The following is a 21,608-nucleotide window of genomic DNA, read 5'->3' on the forward strand; positions in this document are numbered from 1 at the left end:
CTGTACAGCATTGGAAACAACAAAATGAAAAGGCAACCTATGGAATAGAAGAACATATTTGCAGATTACCTATCATATGGGGGTTAAATGGAAAATAATAAAGTTCATACAACTCAATAGCAAAATAATAATCCAAATAAAAAATGTGTAGATGATCTTAATGGACATTTTCCAAAGAATTCTAACAAATGACCCACAAGTACATGAAAAGATGTTCAACCTCACTAATCATCAGGGGAATACAACTCAAAACCAGAATGAGATACTATCTTACATCTGTTAAAAGAGCTATTATGAAAACGACAAGAAATAACAAGTGTTGGTGAAGAGGTGGAGAAAAGGGAACCCTTGTGCACTGTTGGTAAGGATGTGAATTGGCACAACCACTAAGGAAAACAGAAGTTTCTCAAAAGTTTAAAAATACAATTATCAGAGAATTGAGTAATTTCATTTCTGAGTAATGCTTGAAGGAAACAAAATCAGTATCTCAAAATGATATCTAGGACTCTAGAGCCCATGAGCCCTAACTACTAAATGAAGCCCGCACTCTGCAACAAGAGAAGCCACATGCATTGCAATGAGAAGCTCATGCACCGTAACTAGAGAGTAGCCCCCCACTTGCCACAGTTAGAGAAAGCCCATGTAAAGCAGGTAAGACCCAGTGCAGTCAAAAATAAAATTTTAAAATATATAATTAAAAAAAAAAAAACTCAAACTACTTGATGTGCAGCAAAAATGAAGGAACTGACTCTTGGAATATTTCCCACTTAAAATGGGCCCCTGCACTATACTAATCTATATAGCAGACTACTGAACTCAAACTCACTTTAAAACAGTGCTCAGAAAGGAAATGACACTCACACCAGGACAAGAAGACATCAGAAATAAAAAGCTATCCCAAGATCCAGAACCTAACCTATATGATTATTTATAGTGTTCTCTTGACATACTGGACTTTTGCATATGAATCAAATGTTTTCTATCACAGGCAAAATCCTATGCAGAATTTAAAAATTAATCCATCTGTTGGGCTTATAGTCAATCACCTATGTCCAGAACTTCTAAGTTACCTTAGTGGATTTCTCCTCTCCAAGGCAATGAGTTGATAGCCCTCAGGACATTTATTGTAGAAGAAAGAAGTTATAGTTTTGTTTGGGCCACTATTGATATTACTAGATGGGACCCCCTCAGTTGGCCAGTCAATCATACTTGCTCTGATCCTAGCCATAAATATGAATTTTCTTTCAAAGTTACTCAAGCTCAGAGCCACGAGCTAAATTTCAGTGAAAGAATATAAATTCCCAATTATTAGGAGGGACCCTCCTGTTACGGGATGGCTTTATATAGCTAACAGGCTATGGTCATTTAAGTTTAACAGAACAATATGTTTGTTGGGAACAATTAAATCGTACTAAAGATAATCAGCTTAATAACACTAGGAAATTAGGCTGAGTGCCTTATGAACAATATATCATTACCTTTAAAGACAGCAACTGGTAAGGAATAGACTGGGTCAGATGACTAAGAATATACTGGGCCATGCTGAATGGAAGTTCTTGGTTTAAATTCTTAGTTATGACCTTATGCTACTGGTTGTTCTACTTATACTCTGCCTATTTTACAAAATTATCGTTTTTGCATTACCAAATGTCTGACTGAGCCTCCAATAAAGATGATGACTATGCAACTTGAACAATTAACAAAATATAGTTTTATATATTGGAGAAGGAAATGGCAACCCACTCCATTATTTTTGCCTGGAGAATCCCATGGACGGAGGAGCCTGATAGGTTTTATATATATATATGATCAAAATGATTGTAGTAGTATAACTCTAGATATGGGAAGAAGCAGCAAGAGGGAATCAATTCCTAGACGATAACTGACTAGTACAACAGATGAGGGTACAGTAGTTTCATGACTGTCATTAACATTGCCTAGTCCAGTAATTCCACCTTGGGGAAAGATTGAAGGCGAGAGGAAAAGGGGATGACAGAGGTTGAGATAGTTGGATGGCATCACCGACTCTATGGACATGAGTTTGAGTAAGCTCTGGGAGTTGGTGATGGACAGGGAAGCCTGGCGTGCTGCAGTCCATGGGGTCGCAAATGTCAGACACGACTAAGCGACTGAACTGAACAACGACCTGATCTAGGAATGAGTCTTCCTAGCATTGTGGGACAAATTGGTCACAAACGTCTCCCAAACATTGGTTGAATTTATTACCAAAAAGGGAGAATTGCAAATCACCATCCAGTTCTACAAGAATCAAGTCATTAGCCTCTATAGTTGTTGACTACAATAAAACATCCTAATCATAAAGTCCTTATTGCCAAATTTACACTTAAATTGAAGAAAGTAGGGAAAACCACTAACCATTCAGGTATGACCTAAGTCAAATCCCTTACGATTATACGGTGGAAGTGAGAAATAGATTTAAGGGACTAGATCTGATAGACAGGGTGCCTGATGAACTATGGACAGAGGTTTATGACATTGTACAGGAATCAGGGATCAAGACCATCCCCAAGAAAAAGAAATGCAAAAAAGCAAAACGGCTGTCTGAGGAGCCCTTACAAATAGCTGTGAAAAGAAGAGAACTGAAAAGCAAAGAAGAAAAGGAAAGATATACCAATTTGAATGCAGAGTTCCAAAGAATAGCAAGGAGAGATAAGAAAACCTTCCTCAGTGATCAGTGCAAAGAAATAGAGGAAAACAATAGAATGGGAAAGACTAGGGATCTCTTCAAGAAAATTAGATACCAAGGGAACATTTCATGCAAAGATGGGCTCAATAAAGGACAGAAATGGTACGCACCTAACAGAAGCAGAAGATATCAAGAAGAGGTGGCAAGAATACACAGAAAAACTGTACAAAAAAGATCTTCATGACCCAGATAATCACAGTGGTGTAATCACTCACCTACAGCCAGACATCTTGGAATATGAAGTCAAGTGGGCCTTAGGAAGCATCACTAGGAACAAAGCTGGTAGAGGTGATGGAATTCCAGTAGAGCTATTTCAAATCCTGAAAGATGATGCCGTGAAAGTGCTGCACTCAGTATGCCAGCAAATTTGGAAAACTCAGCAGTGGCCACAGGACTGGAAAAGGTCAGTTTTCATTCCAATTCCAAAGAAAGGCAATGCCAAAGAATGCGCAAACTACCGCACAATTGTACTCATCTCACACGCTAGCAAAGTAATGCTCAAAATTCTCCAAGCCAGGCTTCTGCAATACGTGAACCGAGAACTTCCAGATGTTCAAGCCGGTTTTAGAAAAGGCAGGGGAACTAGAGATCAAATTGCCAATATCTGCTGGATCATCAAAAAAGCAAGCGAGTTCCAGAAAAACATCTATTTCTGCTTTATTGACTATGCCAAAGCCTTTGACTGTGTGGATCACAATAAAGTGTGGAAAATTCTGAAAGAGATGGGAATACCAGACCACCTGACTTGCCTCTTGAGAAATCTCTATGCAGATCAGGAAGCAACAGTTAGAACTGGACATGGAACAACAGACTGGTTCCAAATAGGAAAAGGAGTATGTCAAGGCTGTATATTGTCACCCTGCTTATTTATCTCATATGCAGAGTACATCATGAGAAACGCTGAGAGAAATATCAATAACCTCAGATATGCAGATGACACCACCCTTATGGCAGCAAGTGAAGAACTAAAGAACCTCTTGATGAAAGTGAGAAGAGAGTGAAAAAGTTGGCTTAAAGCTGAACATTCAGAAAACTGAGATTGTGGCATCTGGTCCCATCAGTTCATGGGAAATTGATGGGGAAATAGTGGAAACAGTGACAGACTTTATTTTTTTGGGCTCCAAAATCACTGCAGATGGTGCCTGAAGCCATGAAATTAAAATACGCTTACTCCTTGGAAGGAAAGTTATCACCAACCTAGACAGCATATTAAAAAGCAGAAACATTACATTGCCAATGAAGGTCCATCTAGTCAAGGCTATGGTTTTGAACTGTGGTGTTGGAGAAGACTCTTGAGAGTCTCTTGGACTGCAAGGAGAGCCAACTAGTCCATTCTAAAGGAGATCAGTCCTGAGTGTTCATTGGAAGGGCTGATGTTGAAGCTGAAACCCCAATACTTTGGCCACCTGATGCAAAGAGCTGACTTGTTGGAAAAGACTCTGATGCTGGGAAAGATTGAAGGCAAGAGGAGAAGAGGACAACAGAGGATGACATGATTGGATGGCATCACTGACTCGATGGACATGTGTTTGGGTAAACTCCAGGAGTTGGTGATGGACCAGGAGGCCTGGTGTGCTGTGGTCCATGGGGTCGCCAAGAGTCAGACACAACTGAGCGACTGAACTGAACAGAAATTCAGGTCAGTCATTCTGTGCTCTGTGAAAATGAGCCTTTATTTAGAACTATTTCAGGAGAATTTTTTAATGAACTTGGATTTTTGCATCTTCCCATACTTAGGAAAGCACTAAAATCATTAACCAAGATATCTATTCTTCATGACTGGCAATAACCGTCTACCAAGATGTGTCTTTAATCCCATGTACACCTTCAGAGTAATTTCTCAGAGCTATCTGAGAGGCTGTCTCCCAGGCTATAGTGCTCAGTAAGTACTCAAATAAAACAAACTCATGGCTATCACATTGTGCGTTTTTCAGTCAACATCACCATGAAAAGAATTGAAATGCTACTATTTATTTCATGCACCTAGAGGTAAACTTTGTTTTGTTTACCAAATAACTTTCATACAATATACACTATTTAAAATCCTCTACTTTTATTTGGTATAGTGAAGTCGCTCAGTCATGTCCGACTCTTTGCGACCCCCTGGACTGTAGCCCATCAGGATCCTCCATCCATGGGATTCTCCAGGCAAGAATACTGGAGTGGGTTGCCATTTCCTTCTCCAGGGGATCTTCCCGACCCAGGGATCGAACCCAGGTCTCCCACATTGCGGGCAGACACTTTAACCTCTGAGCCACCATTTATTCGGTATAATACTTTAAATCTCTTACCCTTCCTTTCCTAGTGGATGCATGGTTATATAATGGCTGCTCCATGTACAGCACTATATCCACTTTCCAGGCAGGAAGGAGAAAAGGAAGAAGGCTAAAAGAATACATGTCCCTGAGCCTTCCCCACATTCCCCCTTTAATGAACTGTCTAAGAAATTCAGTCTAACAGCATTTGTTTACATCTGAAACATGTAAAGTGGGTTTTTTTTTTTATATTTGTTGTTTGGCACAGTGCCCCCTCAAAAAAAATCAGAATTTTTATAGCAATAAAGGAGACAATGACTATTGTATTAATCACACATGACAAAAGAACTCTGTGTAATATTAAAAATATTCTCAAATAACTTTCAATTATGTGGAAAGTTACATCACTTAAATGAAAATATTTACAATGCATGTATATATACATGTATATGCATCTACATGATTGCATATGTATACATATGTAAAACCAAAATACTCAACATACATATTAATTTTAAAAATTAGGAAGTGCAAAGAAAAATACTAGGCTTTAGTTTACTTCATGGGTCTCTGTTATAAGTCTGCCAAGAAAGGAAAAAAACCAACTCCAGAAAAAATAAAGTATTTTAGAAATAAAGGGAAAATACCAAGCCATCTTCTATATAACTTGTAGATATCATAACCATTATATTCTCCTCCCTGGAGATCTCTCTTGTTGAAGGATATATTAGCTAGGCAGCAGTAGGGAAAACCAAAGTATGATTGTTTTGCAGAAATTGTTAAATTACAGAAAGTTCCAAACACTAGATGTTTCAAAAAGGTTACAGTGCACACAAACAACCAAAACACTTTGCTTGCAGTTTTTTGCAACCTAGAGCAGCTTTTGTCTTTTTACCATGCCTACCCTTTTAGTACTATGCCTGTGCTCCAGGTTTAAAACTTCCCCATTCAGCTTTCCACAGACAGTGCTTTGAGGGCTGGCTCCCTGTCTTCTTACTGTCACAACTAATAAATGCTTCTGCTTTAATCAAAAGTACTTTATGTGGGACTTCCCTGGTGGTTCAATGGTAAAAGAATCCGCATGCCAATGCAGGAGACAGGGGTTCACTCCCCGATCTGGGAAGATTCTCACATATCTCCAAGTAACTAAGCCTGTGCCCAACAACTGCGGAGCCTGTGCCCTAGAGCCCTGGCACTAACCACTGAACTTTCCGGTCGTAACTGCTGAAGTCAGCGGGCCCTAGAGCCCGGTGCTCTGCAATAAAAGAAGCCACCGCAGTGAGAAAACTGCTCTGCAACTAGACAGTAACCCCGCTCCCTGCAACTAGAGAAAAGCTCAAGCAACACAGAAGATGCAGCACAGCCAATAAATAAAATTATTATTTTTTTAAGTACTTGGTGTGTTCACTGGCTATGAACCACAAGGGACAGACTCATTAAGCCTGGTTAACAGACATAGATGAGTCAAGGAAATAACAAACCTTTCCTGAGGTCCAGATGACAAGGATATCTAGCTCACTTGCCCCTCCCTGATCAGGGCTTCTCAGAGGAGATCCCAGGCTTCCATCTCAACTACAATGCCATACATACAGAAGAGTCAGGGTCTTAACTGGCAAAGGGCAGAACTATCCTGTGTCTCATATATGACTGTATGTGACACACCTACACAGTCTCTCCAGATTCACCAATCAGAAGACACAAAGGTGTAACAGTCTCAGTCACAGACTCCCCCTCCCTTCCGCACACAGTGCTGCACAGCCACGATCCTCACCAGGGCGCAGTCACAGAAGCACAATAACAAAGCTCCCTATGCATGCACACAAACAGGAATATATACATTCACACAGAAACAATCCACACACCCACCACAGGGGCACAGAGTCACAGGATAACCCACACTAGCACACAGTATTACACACGATCGCACATTAACAATCATACCTCGCAGACTCACCCGCATAAAGCTACACACACGGTACCACACACTGTCATAAGAACACACCCATCACAAGGACATACTGTCATACATAATAACCGACACTTCCCTCTCCAACCTCGCCCGTTCAGCCTGAACAGACAATACTCCGTCTTCATCCCCGCCCAGACCTCTCGATGTTTCACCTCCAATCTCCCTTGCAAGGCGTCAGTGGTCAGGAACAGCTCAGAGACTAACACCCAGCTCCCGTACCGCTCCGCGCAGAGCCGCCGGCCTGAATACGCGGCGACCTCTGGGAAAGGTAGTTCAGCACTGCAGTCACGAGGGACAATATGGCCTCGGGCTGGATCCTTACCAGAGATCCCCACAATCACTCCCCTCCTCACCGCTTCTCCCCACGCCCTAGCCTCAGACCGTGCCCTGGAATTTTCTGGCGCTGGCTTGCACCGTGGTTCCTAGTTGGAGTCAGCCCCAACTACGGGTGAGCTTGAACCGAGCTTATTACCACTGCCTTCTCCCAGAGGTAGCTGGCACAGGTAGAGTATTACCTAAGTCAGGAGTCTCGGGCAATATACACTCCTCCCTGAATCAGGGAGATAGTCCCACAGGCTCGGGTGGAGTTGAGAAGGCGCGAAAGCTGACTCGAACCACCGAAACTTCTGGGAAATGTAGTCCACAATCAGAAAAGTGGACGCCCGACCAATATCGACCGATTCCGCCCGGTATTGAGCCCGGGCTCGGTGGAGCCCAGGAGACCTCTGGGAATGCTCACCAGCCGGCAGTGCGCAGGCGCAAGCTGTCTGGCTCGCCATCGTCGTCTTTGTCTGCTGGTGAGTTTGGTTTTGGTTCTGCGAAGCGTAGATCTGGGTTGCTGGACCTAGGTTTCTGGGCTTAGAGTCCGGTCGGGTAGGTTGTAGGGGAGATTTCGCGGAGCCTACGACCGGGCTGGGGAAACTGAAGGAGAGGAATCGCTTTCTGTGGAGTGCAGCAGTGTTCAAAGCTTCTGTGGGTGGGGGCAGGGGTACAGGAGGCAACGGGGGCGGGTTCGTCGGTGGGTGACCTAGGGTGTGAGGGACAGTGAGAGGGTTGCAGAGTTGCACCTGTGTGGTTCCAACTTCGTGAGAATGGGTTGCGTTGGGAACTTACTGGGATAGTACCATTTAAACTTCACTTTTCTAGTTTCTAAAATAATGATAAAAGGGTTCATTTCTCTGCAACATTCGTTTCTGTAAAAGATGAGAACGGGAAAAGGCTAAGCAGTTGAGCGATAAGTGATTTTTGTATAAAAGCAGACCCATTGTGGAGTAGAAAACAAAATCAGCATTTTTTTTTAAAGAGGAAAGATTTCTGGGAAACTTATTATTGGATGTCTAGACTCTCCAGAGGTATTGACTTTGCTTAATTCTTTGGAGGACTTCCGGTGAGGCTGCTTGGAGAAGTCCTGGGCTAGGGAACAACTTTAAGAGGTAGTTTCCACTGGTGCTGATAGCGCAGAATTGGGAAGCAAGTTGTCCGGTCTTGGACGCACAAATCAGAAAGGCAATTTAAGACTCCCTGATTTGTCAGTGAGCATGGCAGTCTGACTCCTAATTTTACCAGGTTTTCCCCAAACCAAATGACCTTTGTAAATATGGTGAAACAAATTTTTCTTTTATCTGTAAAAAGATAAAAGTATTTTCCAGTATTTTAATCACACAACACATTTTTCAATAAAATGAGAACGTATCACAGTACAAAAGTTCATATATAGAAATAATATTTTTGATACATACAGAAAATAATCAGTAATAGTTACAAAGAAGACTCTTTACAATAGCAACAAATCAGATAAAACACTTGGGGATAAACAGTAAAAGTATAAAAGCTTTATGAAGATGTTTTTAAATGTTAATGAAAGACCCCAAAAAAGACTTGAGCAAGTGGAAATATATACCATATGTTAGATAGATTTAAAAAGTGCGATGTATTTTGTTATATGAAGAAAGTAAAGTGTATGTTTGGTATAACATACTACCTTTTTTTTTTTTTTTTTAGTAAGTGAGGGTAGGAGTGTATATTTGTAGTTGTATGAAGAAACTTTTAAAGTTTACACAGAAAATAAAAATGGTTGTGAGTGGATGTAGCAGCTGCTACTGCTGCTGCTAAGTTGCTTCAATTGTGTCCTACTCTGTATGACCCTGTAGTCCACCAGGCTACCCCGTCTCTGGGATTCTCCAGGCAAGAACACTGGAGTGGGTTGCTAGCTAGGGCAGGAATAAAAGTCACATTTTTGCTTGCCTGTTTTGTACATTTCCATTTTTAACTGGGATGGAGTAATTAGATTTCTCTGTTCACTCCATTCCTTTTCAGGTGTTTATCACTGACTCATTCTTGAATGTTTCCTTGGCTTCCATAATACTTCTCTCATTTTTACAATTCCAGTGAAAACCAAGGAACAAGGTCCCCTCTCCCCCGAAAAAATCTCCATTAGTGAGTGATGTTTGTTTGTCCCTCAAATATTAGTGTTCCTGAGTTTCCGACTTTGATCTTTTTCACTTCTAAGAACTCTTAGGAGCAACCAAATTCCACTATGGCTTCAGCTGTGACACACGACTAATGAATGACCATTCCTATCTGCGGCTTGTCTCCTGAGCTGCTCAGGCATATATCCAACTGTCTAATGGATAATTCCATCTGGAGGTTGCATAGGAACTTTAATCTCTTCATGTCCAGAATGTCATACTTACCTCTTCCCTCCTGTGTGTTGCCTCCATCCTTTCTGCCATGTGTGTTACCTGTTTTCATCAATTCATGGCACTATCCAGCCAGACTAAGCATCTGGCTGGCTTATGTTGGAGTAAGGGAAGAGCTTCTAAGCAAGTTTGACCCTTTTATCTGTCACACCCCTTTACAAATTGAAGACTATGGTCTTTTCAATACACATAATAAATGAGATATATGTTTGCTGAACCAATGAATTGAAAGACCATTTAATTATAGGACACTTAATTTCTCTTAGAGTAATATAACCTGGATAAAATATTAGGCTTCTAAACATTTTAAGAACTCTGAGCCATGAATAATTTCAGAGTCACTTCCTTTACATTTTATCCATATCACTCAAGGTTGGTGACTTCATATTTATGAGAAATGTGTTGTTATGGAGGAAAATGATACTCAAAACTGTGACTGTTCAACCAGGAACAAGGTGTCACTTGTAAGTGACACCTGCTCAAAGGTACTCATGCAGGTTGTGATTCTAGAGAACTCTAGCAACTCACTAATAGTTTCTCTGTATAACCTAAATTCTGAAAATAAGATACCTTGTTTGCCATTTTTTTGAAATGTGTGGAGCCTTTAAATGACAAAATGAGTTTGACCTGAGATGCAAATTACAAATACTCTTTTTCCATGTGCTCACATGTATGTGTAGGGGCATCCCTGGCAGCTCAGAGGTTAAAGTGTCTGCCTGCAATGCGGGAGACCTGGCTTCGATCCCTGGGTCGGGAAGGTCCCCTGGAGAAGGAAATGGCAACCCACTCCAGTACTCTTGCCTAGAGAATCCCATGGACGGAGGAGCTTGATGGGCTACAGTCCACAGGGTCGCAAAGAGTCGGACATGACTGAGCGACTTCACTTCACTTACCTGTATGTGTATGTGTGTGCTCTGGCTTCTAAGCCAAAGGGTCATCATTCCTTTGTTCTTTTTCACAAGTCAGCTTCTTTGTGCATCCCCAGGAGCTTTACTTTCCTTATCCTTCAACTCCACTGAGGGTCCTAAGGGCTCAACCTGAATTCTGAGATGCTGCTTTAACCTTCATCCAAGTCCTATGTCAGTATTTCAAATTTTAAAGTAACCAGTTCAAACCAAGAGCATATAGATGATAGAGGAAGACATGTAAAGGAGGTATTCTCCGGGTAAGAGAGAACCCAGCAGGTATGAATGGAATAAAGGCTCATTACAGTTGCTCAGTGAGTTTGCAACATGTGAAATGTTTTGAAATTTTCTTATCAGCTCTTGTCTTTTGGAGTGAAAATTGCTAGGCATCCTTAAGATACATAGGTACCATTTCTAAATTCTCTTCCTGGTTCGATGCTCTTCTTTTCTCAGATTCTGGAGGACTAGTTCTCTCTCTAACCTTGATTCTGGATGCCAGCCTCTCTACCTTATTTGCAGCCTCCATTTTATGACTTCTACAGTCTAAATTTCATGCTTCTTCCTCTCACCAACATTCTCCATTTTTCACTTCTCCCTATATGTCTACACTCCTTTCCTTCAGCATTCGGTCTTTCTTGCCAAAGATTAGAGATCTGTAATCTTTCAAATCTACAAATGCAGATTATTTTCTTAAAATTTTACTATCATATTTCTCCCTCTGTCTATTGTAATATACCTCAAAGTTGAATTTTACCCTTTTATCCTTGTTTTTTATTGTCTTCCAGATATCATAGTATATTTTGTAAATCTATAGTATACAGATATACAAGTATATAAGTATATCTATGTACTATATACACAGATATACAAGTATATCTATATACTATATCTGTATACTATACTATAGAGTATATCTATACTGTATACTATACATAGTGTATCTCCAGATATCATCCACCTTCTGCTTTTTAACAATAATGCAGGCCTGGAAATTGGTGCTGTATTGTACTGTTATTTTTAAAATCTAATACATATACATGATAGACATTAAAACAATAGGTATATCTCCTATTCCTGGCTCTTAGTTTTCTATTTCTGCTCCTCAGAAGTAGCCACAATAAACATTGTATGATTCTAAATATTTTTATGATTATACAGGGAGACTTATCAGAGAGAGCATGACATGATTTGCCTGTGACAAGATTACTGTGGTTGCTGTGTAGAGAAGAGTGTTAACATATAACAAAATGTTCAAATGTCAGGCAAATGCAGTGTAATTTTTTTTTTTTTTTGGTTGTACTGGGTCTTCATTGCTATTGGGCTTTTCTCTAGTTACGGTGAGCGGGAGCTACTCTTCGTTGTTTTGTGAGCTCATTGCAGTAGCTTCCCTTGTTGTGGAGCACAGGTTCTAGGCACATGGGCTTCAATAGTTGGGACATGTGGGCTCAGTAGCTGTGGCACATGGGATTAGTTGCTCTGCGGCATGTGGAATCTTCCTGGACCAGGGACTGAACCTGTGTCTTCTGCATCGGCAGGCGGATTCTTTGTCATTGAGCCACCAGGGAAACCCAGTGTATTCTTTTTAAATGGTGACCTGTTAAAAGCAGAAGTTGGCAAACTCTACCCTACTATGTGTTTTTGTAAAAAGTCATTTTCTTGTCCATTCATTTTCTTACGATCTGAAAATACTTTCAATGCCTGAATTGAATTGGTATCTGCAGATACATGATATGTAAGGCAATGAAACAGGACTAAAAAGTGTTAATCATGGTAAAGCTAAGTGAAAGTCACTCAGTCATGTCCAACTTTTTGTGATCCCATGGACTTATACAGTCCATGGAATTCTCCAAGCCAGAATACTGGACTGAGTAGCCTTTCCCTTCTCCAGGGGATCTTCCCAACCCAGGGATCGAACCCAGGTTTCCTACATGGCAGGCAGATTCTTTACCAGCTGAGCCATAAGGGAAGCTCAAGAATACTGGAGTGGGTAGCCTATCCCTTCTCAGTGGATCTTCCTGACCCAGGAATCGAACCAGGGTCTCTTGCATTGTAGGCAGACTCTTTACCAACTGAGCTATCAGGGAAGCCCCTATATAGTAAAACTAAGTGGTAAACCAAAGCTAAATGGTAAACCAGCACATTTGGGAGTTTAAAGCTAAGTGACTATAATAAACATCCAAATGTGCTGGTTTAAGGAATGTAAGAATTGATTTATTGGCTTATTTCTTTATGTGATGAGTAGTCAAAATCTGCATGGTACCTTTGGTCTTTGTGGTACTTTAAGATCCAGACTTCTTCCAGGTTGTCTCTTTATCATTTAGTTGTGGTTAAAACTGGATTAACAATGTATCCTGGTTCCAGCCTGGTAGAGGAGAGAGGAATCACCACTCTAGGGTAGAAGAGCATCAATAAATTTTTTTGTAAAGGGCCAGATAGACAGTTTTTTAGGCTTTGTAATCCATAGGATCTCTGTTGCAACTACTCAGCTTAGGCATTGTAGCACAAAGTTAGTACACTTGGCATTAGAGCATTTTGATTTATATTTTAAAACACTTTTTAAAGCACAAGATAAATGCTGTTGAAAGGACCAGTTTGCCTGGTATTCAGATAATGTTGCCTAGTTCAGTTCAGGACTGTCATTTTACAGTATAAAAAATTCAGTTCTGGTTAAGTATCTGTGAAGGATGTTGATATAATCCCTGTAAAAATACAAGGGGGGCTCTAATTACCAGGAGAATGTAATTTCTGTATTTTCTTTTGACTTACTAGTTATATAGAACTTAGTTCTAATCTCTTGTACATCATACTTTTGCAAATTTAATGAATTTAAGAATTGGAAAATTTTAAATAAATAGTATTATTGTACTTTGTTAAAAGTTTAGTAAAATTCACATCTTAAACCACACATACCTTGGACTTTGGGATGATAAAATAAGAGAATGATTGACTCTGTTTTTTTCTATGTTTGTTTTTCTGTTTAAATTTTCTTTTCTGGTCTAAGTTTTCAGAGGTTATATTTGCTAGGTTTACAAGTTTATTTGCATAGAATTGAACAAAATAGTCTATAATTCTTGTTTTCAAATAATCATTTTTTTATTTAATTTGCTTTTATTCTTACTCATGAATCTATTATTACTTGTAGTTTTTGTTTGTAATAATCAATTTCTCTTCCTATCTTTTCTAATTTTTGTTTTTCTTTTGTTTACTTTTCCTTATTGTAATTCCTTAGTTTTAATATTTATTATTATTTCTTTTTAAAATGATGTAACCATTTATGCTAAAAATGTCCAAGCATTTTTTTTAAGTTCTGATATACATTGTGTTCTGAATAATATTCTGAATATTATGCAATATATTTTAATTTCCTCTTTGACCAAATAGTTTGTTCAAGCCAGTAGATTTTGAAATTTACAAGTGGAAAATTTTAATTTGTTTAATTTATGACTTTATTTTTAGGGTATTTCTTCCGTCCTTTTCTACTTTGTGGAATATTTGAAGCTTTATAGGCCTACTATGTGGACTTATTTTGAGACTGTCCTCTGAGCATTTTAAAAGATGTTTCAGTATTTTCAAAATACAGAATAAACTAGTTAATTCTATATTATAAATTAGTACATATTTTTATTTCATGTTTCCATTTTATATATATTCTCATATTTCATGGATTTGATCTCCTAGGTTGAGAGAGGTAGTCTTCTCAGTTGCTGATGTTTTTATATCTTGGATTTCTATAGTTTATATATTCATGATTATCTTTATTTTATTTCTAGTCTTTATTTTCAGCATTTCTGATATATTATTTTAGAATATATATATCTTATACAGATAAACTGTATATATCTTATATACAGATAAACTATATATCTTATATACAGATAAACTGTATATATCTTATATACAGATAAACTGTATATATCTTATATACAGATAAACTGTATATATCTTATATACAGATAAACTGTATATATCTTATATACAGTTTGGGGGGGATTTGCTATATCAGTTGGAGAAGGCAATGGCAACCCACTCCAGTACTCTTGCCTGGAAAATCCCATGGGAGGAGCCTGGTAGGCTGCCATCTATGGGGTGGCACAGAGTCGGACACGACTGAAGCGACTTAGCAGCAGCAGCAGGTATATCAGTTGTTAAACTTTAGCATGCATCAAAATCACCTGGAGAAGGCTTCTCTGGTGGTCCAGTGGTTAAGAATCTGCCTGCCAATGCAGGGGACATGGGTTCGATCCCTGCTCCCGGAAGATCCCACATGCCACAGAGCAGCTAAGCTTGTGAGCCACAACTACTGAGCCTGTAAGCCTAGAGCCTGTGCTCTGCAACAAGAGAAACCACCACAATGAGAAGCTCACGCACTGCAACTAGAGAGTAGCCCCCACTCACCCCAACCAGACAAAGCCTGGACAAAGCAATAAAAACTCAGCTCAGCCAAAGAATAAAATAAATAAGTATATAATAAATCTTAAAAAAAAAAAAAAAAATCACCTGAAGGGCTTGTTAAATACAGACTGCTGGGCCCTGCTGCTGCTGCTGCTAAGTCACTTCAGTTGTGTCTGACTCTGTGTGACCCCATAGACGGCAGCCCACCAGGCTACCCCATCCCTGGGTTCTCCAGGCAAGAACACTGGAGTGGCTTACCATTTCCTTCTCCAATGCATGAAAGTAAAAAGTGAAAGGGAAGTCGCTCAGTCGTGCCCGACCTCAGCGACCCCATGGACTGTAGCCTTCCAGGCTCCTCTGTCCATGGGATTTTCCAGGCAGGAGTACTGGAGTGGTGTGCCATTGCTTTCTCCTGCTGGGCCCTACCCACAGCTTTTTTAGATTCAGGAGGTCTGGCTTGAGGCCTGAGAATTTTCTATATGAGCCTATCATAGTTCTTTTAATAGTTATTATTATTTTATTTGCATTTGTTGACAGGAACAGTATGATTGGTATTGATTCTGATTTAATTTTCTGTACTGTTTTAAATTCTTTTTTGTTTTTTTTGCCACACGTCATGGCTTGTGGGATCTTGGTTCCCTGACAAGGAATTGAACCCATGCCCTCAGTAGTGAAAGCACAGAGTCCTAACCACTGGACTGCTAGGTAATTCCCTACTGTTTTAAATTCTGCCTCATCTTTTATCTTTTGCTGTAGGATCTTTATTTGTTGTGAACATATATCTTCCTGAACATTTGAGAAGTTTATTGCTTTCTTGTGTTTGCCTTTATATTCATAATTTTCTTAGTCTTCATCCTTGATTTTAGACAATATCTATTTACTATCACCAGGAGTGATGTATATTTTATATACTTTACAATGTATATATTTTCAGTCTCCCTCTTCCCTTCATTAAGTTGTGATTATTATTCCAGCTTTAAATAGTAACAGTTGTATCCTTCTTATCACCCCTGTTGTGTGTATGAAATTCTTGGCATGTTTGCCTTTGATTGTGCAGTGATCCATTTATCAAAATCTTATCCACCATTCAATCTTGAACTTCATTTTTATTGAACTATCTCTTACTTCTAGCCCAATCTCTCTAATCCTTGTATCTCCCATCTCAGATACAAAGTTAACTTGGATCTTATGTATTAACGTATACTCTCTTAGGTTTGTGTTTTTCACTACATTGAAATATAGATTCACTACATTGTAAATTCGAGGGTGCATGCTGAGTTGCTTCAGTCATGTCTGACTCTGTGTGACCCTATGGAGTACAGCCTGCCAGGCTCCTCTGTCCATGGGATTCTCTAGCCATTCATGTTTTAAGTCTATTCTAGTCTTTTCTCCCATTTTAGAAACTAAATTGTTTTTATATTTTTATTATTGAGTTTCAGCGGTTCTATATATTTTGGAGAGAGGCCCTTTATTAGTTCCTCCCAGTCTATGGCTTTTGTTTTTGTTTTCTTAACTGTTTTTTAAAGGGCATTAATTAGTTTTTAGTTTTGATGAAGTCTACCATTTTTTCTTTTATATTTCTTATTAATAGTTTTAATGCTCATGCTATGGTCTATGATTCATTTTGAGTGAATTTTTGCTTATGGTATGCAGTGAGTGTTGAGGTTATTTTTTTCTAATTATGGAAATTACAGCATTGATAAGAGAGACAGTGTATTATTAGTCAGTTCTTAAAATGATTTATATGAAAGTGAGGATAAAATTTTGAGATGGATAAATCAGAATATTGTCAAAGGTTTCCAGAGAGTGAGTGGAAAAGAAAGGACTTAGGCCAAGAAAAGAGTCCTTGACAAAAAAGAGCTTGGGTGCCAGAATATCAGGCATAATGAAAGAAGAAAAATAAGTGAAAACTGAAATTTGATGGCAATGACAGTTTCAGTATCCAGAAATAATAGTATCAGTAATCAAAATGGAAATCAAAATCAGATTTGGAAGCAAAGATGGCTATTTTCTGGCATATTTTCTTTTTTTTTCCTTTCCCATTAAATGTATATGTACTTTGCTGTTTAGCCCATGTGAAACTCAGTTGTAAGTAGGTAAAAAAGCACTGTCTATAGTTATTATATAATTATTTATAGATTGATTCAAGTTAAAAGGCCCAAGTCTTCAAGGAAATCTCTGTAGGTATAACAAATTGGAGCTTTTAGACGTCAAATAGGATTATAGCTATGCTTACTCCATTCTTCCTTACCCACCATTCTTGCTTCATGTAGATAGCCACTTTAAACTCATTTGACTGTGTCTATTGGTGTTTATTCTTGCATTTCATATGGCTGTTTTACCTATTTTAAATGCAGTTAATTTTAATCATTGTCAACATGCTAATAAGAAGATGGGGCTCAGAAAATTTCCTGCATTCATTTTTCATATTTTCTGTGATGATTATAATCAGTGTCCATGAGTAGGTCTGTTAAAATGGTGAGCTTCACTGTATGCATTCAGTTGGATATATAAGTCTTTCTTTTCTATGACTCCAAATGTCAGGATCTATCGGGGTTCTCATGATTTTCTCATTTTTTCAGACAAGAACCCTTCCATATCTGACACCTGGCAACTACCAGCATTCCTGTAGTCTAGCAGTAGAAAGAAGTTGGGATTTTATACTATATATAAACTTTTACCTATCACCCTCTTTCAGTATGGCGCTCTCATCTACTTTGTCAAAACTAAATTTGGAGCTTCTCAGTTACACTTTTCTGGATAATAAATTCCTATTTCTTCCAGTTAGGAGAGTTGGGTGCATCAACTTCTCCTTATATAATAATTTTATAAGCCACTTTCAATTCTTACCCAATCTGTCCATAAAGTTATAGAGCCTTTTTGTCAACAGCTGTGTCACAAATTACCTTGCATCTAAGTGGTATCCTCATCTACTAGCATTTTATTTAAGTTTTGTGGTTAATTTAGTCCTTTATTCGCTTTCCTTTCAAAATTTCCTAATACTTTCATCCATTGTTGTTTCTTCAGCCTTTCAGTTTTTATGAGTAATGCCTTTCATCCCCTTATTGTCATTTTAATGGAGCTTCAAGAAGATGTAGAAATAAAGATCTTATTTAACCACACATCGTTTAATAATACTCCTATTCATTTTTTATCCCTTCATCCTACACTTTCCAGTGTTGTTTGTCTTTCATCCTGTCACCTGTTCTTTATGTTTTCCCTTATTTTACTGATTTATAAAGTATGCATTTTTTTCATTTAAAACCAGTTTAAGCTAATGCACTCATGGGTGTCATTTGTATTTGAGCTTTCTTTTATACTGTTAGATTAGGTTTGAAATTAAAAGTCTATTTTTAAATTGCACTGTTTTTTATTCTTTTGGCTGTGCTGGGTCTTTGTTGCTGCACTGGGGCTTTCTCTAGTTGCAGTGGGTGGGTGACACTGTTCATTGCAATGAGTAGGCCTTTTAGTGCAGTGGCTTCTCCTGCTGCGGAGCATGGACTTTAGGCACTTGGGCTTCAGCAGTAGCAACATGGGGGCTCAGTAGTTGTGGCTTGTGGGCTTAGTTGCTCCAGTCATCAAACCCATGTCCCCTGCATTGGCAGGTGGACTCTTAACAACTGGACCACAAGAGAAGTTCCTAAATTGCACACTTCTGAGATTTTATTTAAAATAGTGGAAAAGTTCACAAGTGTTATACTGATGATGATGATAGCTACCTTATTAGATGTTCAGTACATGCCAGGCATTAAATATTTTACAGTTAGTTAATCTTTTCAATGATTTTTTTTTTTTGTACTCCCTTTCAGAAAAGGCCTGGGAAATTTATAAATAAATAAAGATACAACAGGAAAGACCTTTGAGTTAAATTGCATCCTTCTTTGTGAAAATACAGCTAAGGAAAAACTCAGAAAATACAACTAAAAAACTCAGACAACTTCATAAAATACAGCTAAAGAAAAACTCAGAAAAGTATTTCCTGTGAGCACAGACATTGATTCTTTAAGACTACTACTCTATGTATGGGACTAAGTTTAAAAATTTGGACATAACTTGCACTTAAACATGAGAGAAGCTATCTAAGAAAGAACCATTACGAATATAATGAGGATGCTACATTTCATCCCAACTTTATAAAATCATCTGACCTCAGGATAACCAGTGTGAAAAGTCTTTCATCATAAATTCAACTTTGTTAGATATCTGAGAATTATTATTGGAGAGAAACCATCTGCATATATTGAATGTGGGAAAGCTTTCATCCATGTCACATGTCAAGAGATACTAAGGAATTCTTGTTTGAGGAAATACCTGTGCATGATAAGAATGTTGGAAAGCCTTCGGCCTAAATCAAATCTCCTTCAGCGTGATCAAATTCATACTGAAGAGAAACTGTATGAATGCAATGAATGTGGAAAAACATTTAGTCTGAAGCAAAACCTCATAGAGCATAAGAAAATGCATACTGCAGAGAAATCACATGAATGTACTGAATGTGGTAAAGTGTTCTCTCGAGTCTCATCCCTTACTCTACATTTGAGAAGTCATACAGGAAAGAAATCATATCAGTGTAATAAATGTGGGAAAGCCTTTAGCCAGAAAGGAAACTTGCTTACTCATCAAAAACATCATACTGGAGAGAAACCTTATGAATGTGGGAAAGCTTCTATTCAGATGTCAAGCCTTATTAAACAACAGAGAAATCATATTGGAAACAAACCCTATGCATGTAAGGAATGTGGCAAAGCCTTCAGTGGCAAATCATATCTCTCTGAGCATGAGAAAATTCATACAGGAGAGAAACCCTTTGAATGTAACCAATGTGGAAGAGCCTTCAGCCAGAAGCAATACCTCGTCAAACATCAGAATATCCATAGTGGAAAGAAACCCTTTAAATGTAATGAGTGTGGAAAAGCCTTTAGCCAGAAAGAAAACCTCATTATCCATCAAAGAATTCATACTGGAGAGAAACCTTATGAATGTAAAGGGTGTGGGAAAGCTTTCATTCAGAAGTCAAGCCTCATTAGGCATCAGAGAAGTCATACAGGAGAGAAACCTTATATATGTAAAGAATGTGGAAAAGCTTTCAGTGGCAAATCAAACCTCACAGAGCATGAGAAAATTCATATTGGAGAGAAACCCTATAAATGTAATGAATGTGGAACAATCTTTAGGCAGAAGCAGTACCTCATTAAACATCACAATATTCATACAGGAGAGAAACCCTATGAATGTAATAAATGTGGGAAAGCCTTCTCTCGAATCACATCACTTATTGTACATGTGAGAATTCATACAGGTGATAAGCCTTATGAATGTAAAATATGTGGGAAAGCCTTCTGTCAAAGCTCATCTCTTACTGTGCATATGAGAAGCCATACAGGTGAGAAGCCCTATGGTTGCAATGAATGTGGAAAAGCCTTCTCTCAGTTCTCAACTCTTGCTTTGCATATGAGAATCCATACTGGAGAAAAACCTTATCAGTGTAATGAATGTGGGAAAGCTTTTAGCCAGAAGTCACATCATATTAGACACCAGAGAATTCATACTCATTAAAGCTCTATGAATGTCTTAAATTTAGGAAAACCTTCAATAGAAGTCATACTAAACAGTATATCAGAAAATTTCATTTTACAGTAAAGTGACGTGAATATGAAAAAACCTACAGCAACAACTCAAAATGTAATACACTGAGAATTTAATAACTATCATACTATCATGACAACCTATACCCCGAATATCCCCACAACAAACATGTTCATGCTGGACTTTTAGGAGCATTCTCATTAAGGATCCAGTCATGGACACTAATCAACATGGTTCTAGAAGGCCTACCTGATATATTCAGACAAAGATATACAAGGTGTGAAGATATGAAACAAAGACAAAATTGTCATTTTTTTGTTACATGTTTTACTACATGTATAACCATCAAAATTACTTGCTCTTGATACAGTAATAGAAAATAAAGATTGTGACAGGATATTATATCCAGAAATACATGGATGTTTGTAAGGGGAATTGGCAGTTCATAGAGGTGGTAATCTCAAATTGGTAGAAAAATCTGGATAATTAAGAAAATGGTCTCAGGGTAATTGATTCTTCATGTGGAAAAATTAGATCTTTGCTGTTGTCATACATTATAAAGTATTTATTAAAACATTCAAAAGTATTGAAGACTAGAACTCAAAGAGCAAAACTTAATAATAAAAGGGTTTTGTAGGAGAATTTTTTTTTTTTCAAACTTTGGAGTAGGAAAGAATTTTAAAAACACATTTCAGAATACCCACTCTTGAGTATATATACATATAGTGAAGAAACTGATACATGTACCCAGGGAGTCCTGTATCTTTAATGTTCATTGCAGCATGAGTTATATTAATATAGCAAAAAATTGGAGACAAATGTCTGTCACTTTGGAAATGGTTGATAAAATGTGATGTAGTCACCCTGTAGAATATTCTCTAGCAGTTAACAAATTAAATCTATATGTATTAACAGAAAGATTTGAAAATCATGTAGAGTGAAAATGAAGTGATGAATTTATTGTAACTATACCTGTGTGAGTTTGAATTAAATCAACACTAACCAACACTAGTATTAAAGCATTGGTTATGGGTAAACATTTTTATGTAAAACTATGAAGAATGAATTGGAAGTATACACACTCAATTCCCAAAA

General features: G+C 38.1%; 1 protein-coding gene across 1 annotated transcript in view; it reads left to right on the plus strand.

The window, feature by feature from the left end:
- Positions 1–21,608, plus strand: part of LOC128063939 (uncharacterized) — a 357,926-nt gene that overhangs the window by 15,023 nt on the left and 321,295 nt on the right. Inside the window, 4 exon segments of the mRNA XM_052656769.1 lie at positions 7,067–7,199; positions 7,305–7,765; positions 19,127–19,195; positions 19,277–20,448. Coding sequence (XP_052512729.1) covers positions 7,067–7,199; positions 7,305–7,765; positions 19,127–19,195; positions 19,277–20,448 — 1,835 coding nt within the window.

Source organism: Budorcas taxicolor, chromosome 18, assembly GCF_023091745.1.
Source record: "Budorcas taxicolor isolate Tak-1 chromosome 18, Takin1.1, whole genome shotgun sequence".
Classification (NCBI taxonomy): Eukaryota; Metazoa; Chordata; class Mammalia; order Artiodactyla; family Bovidae; genus Budorcas; species Budorcas taxicolor.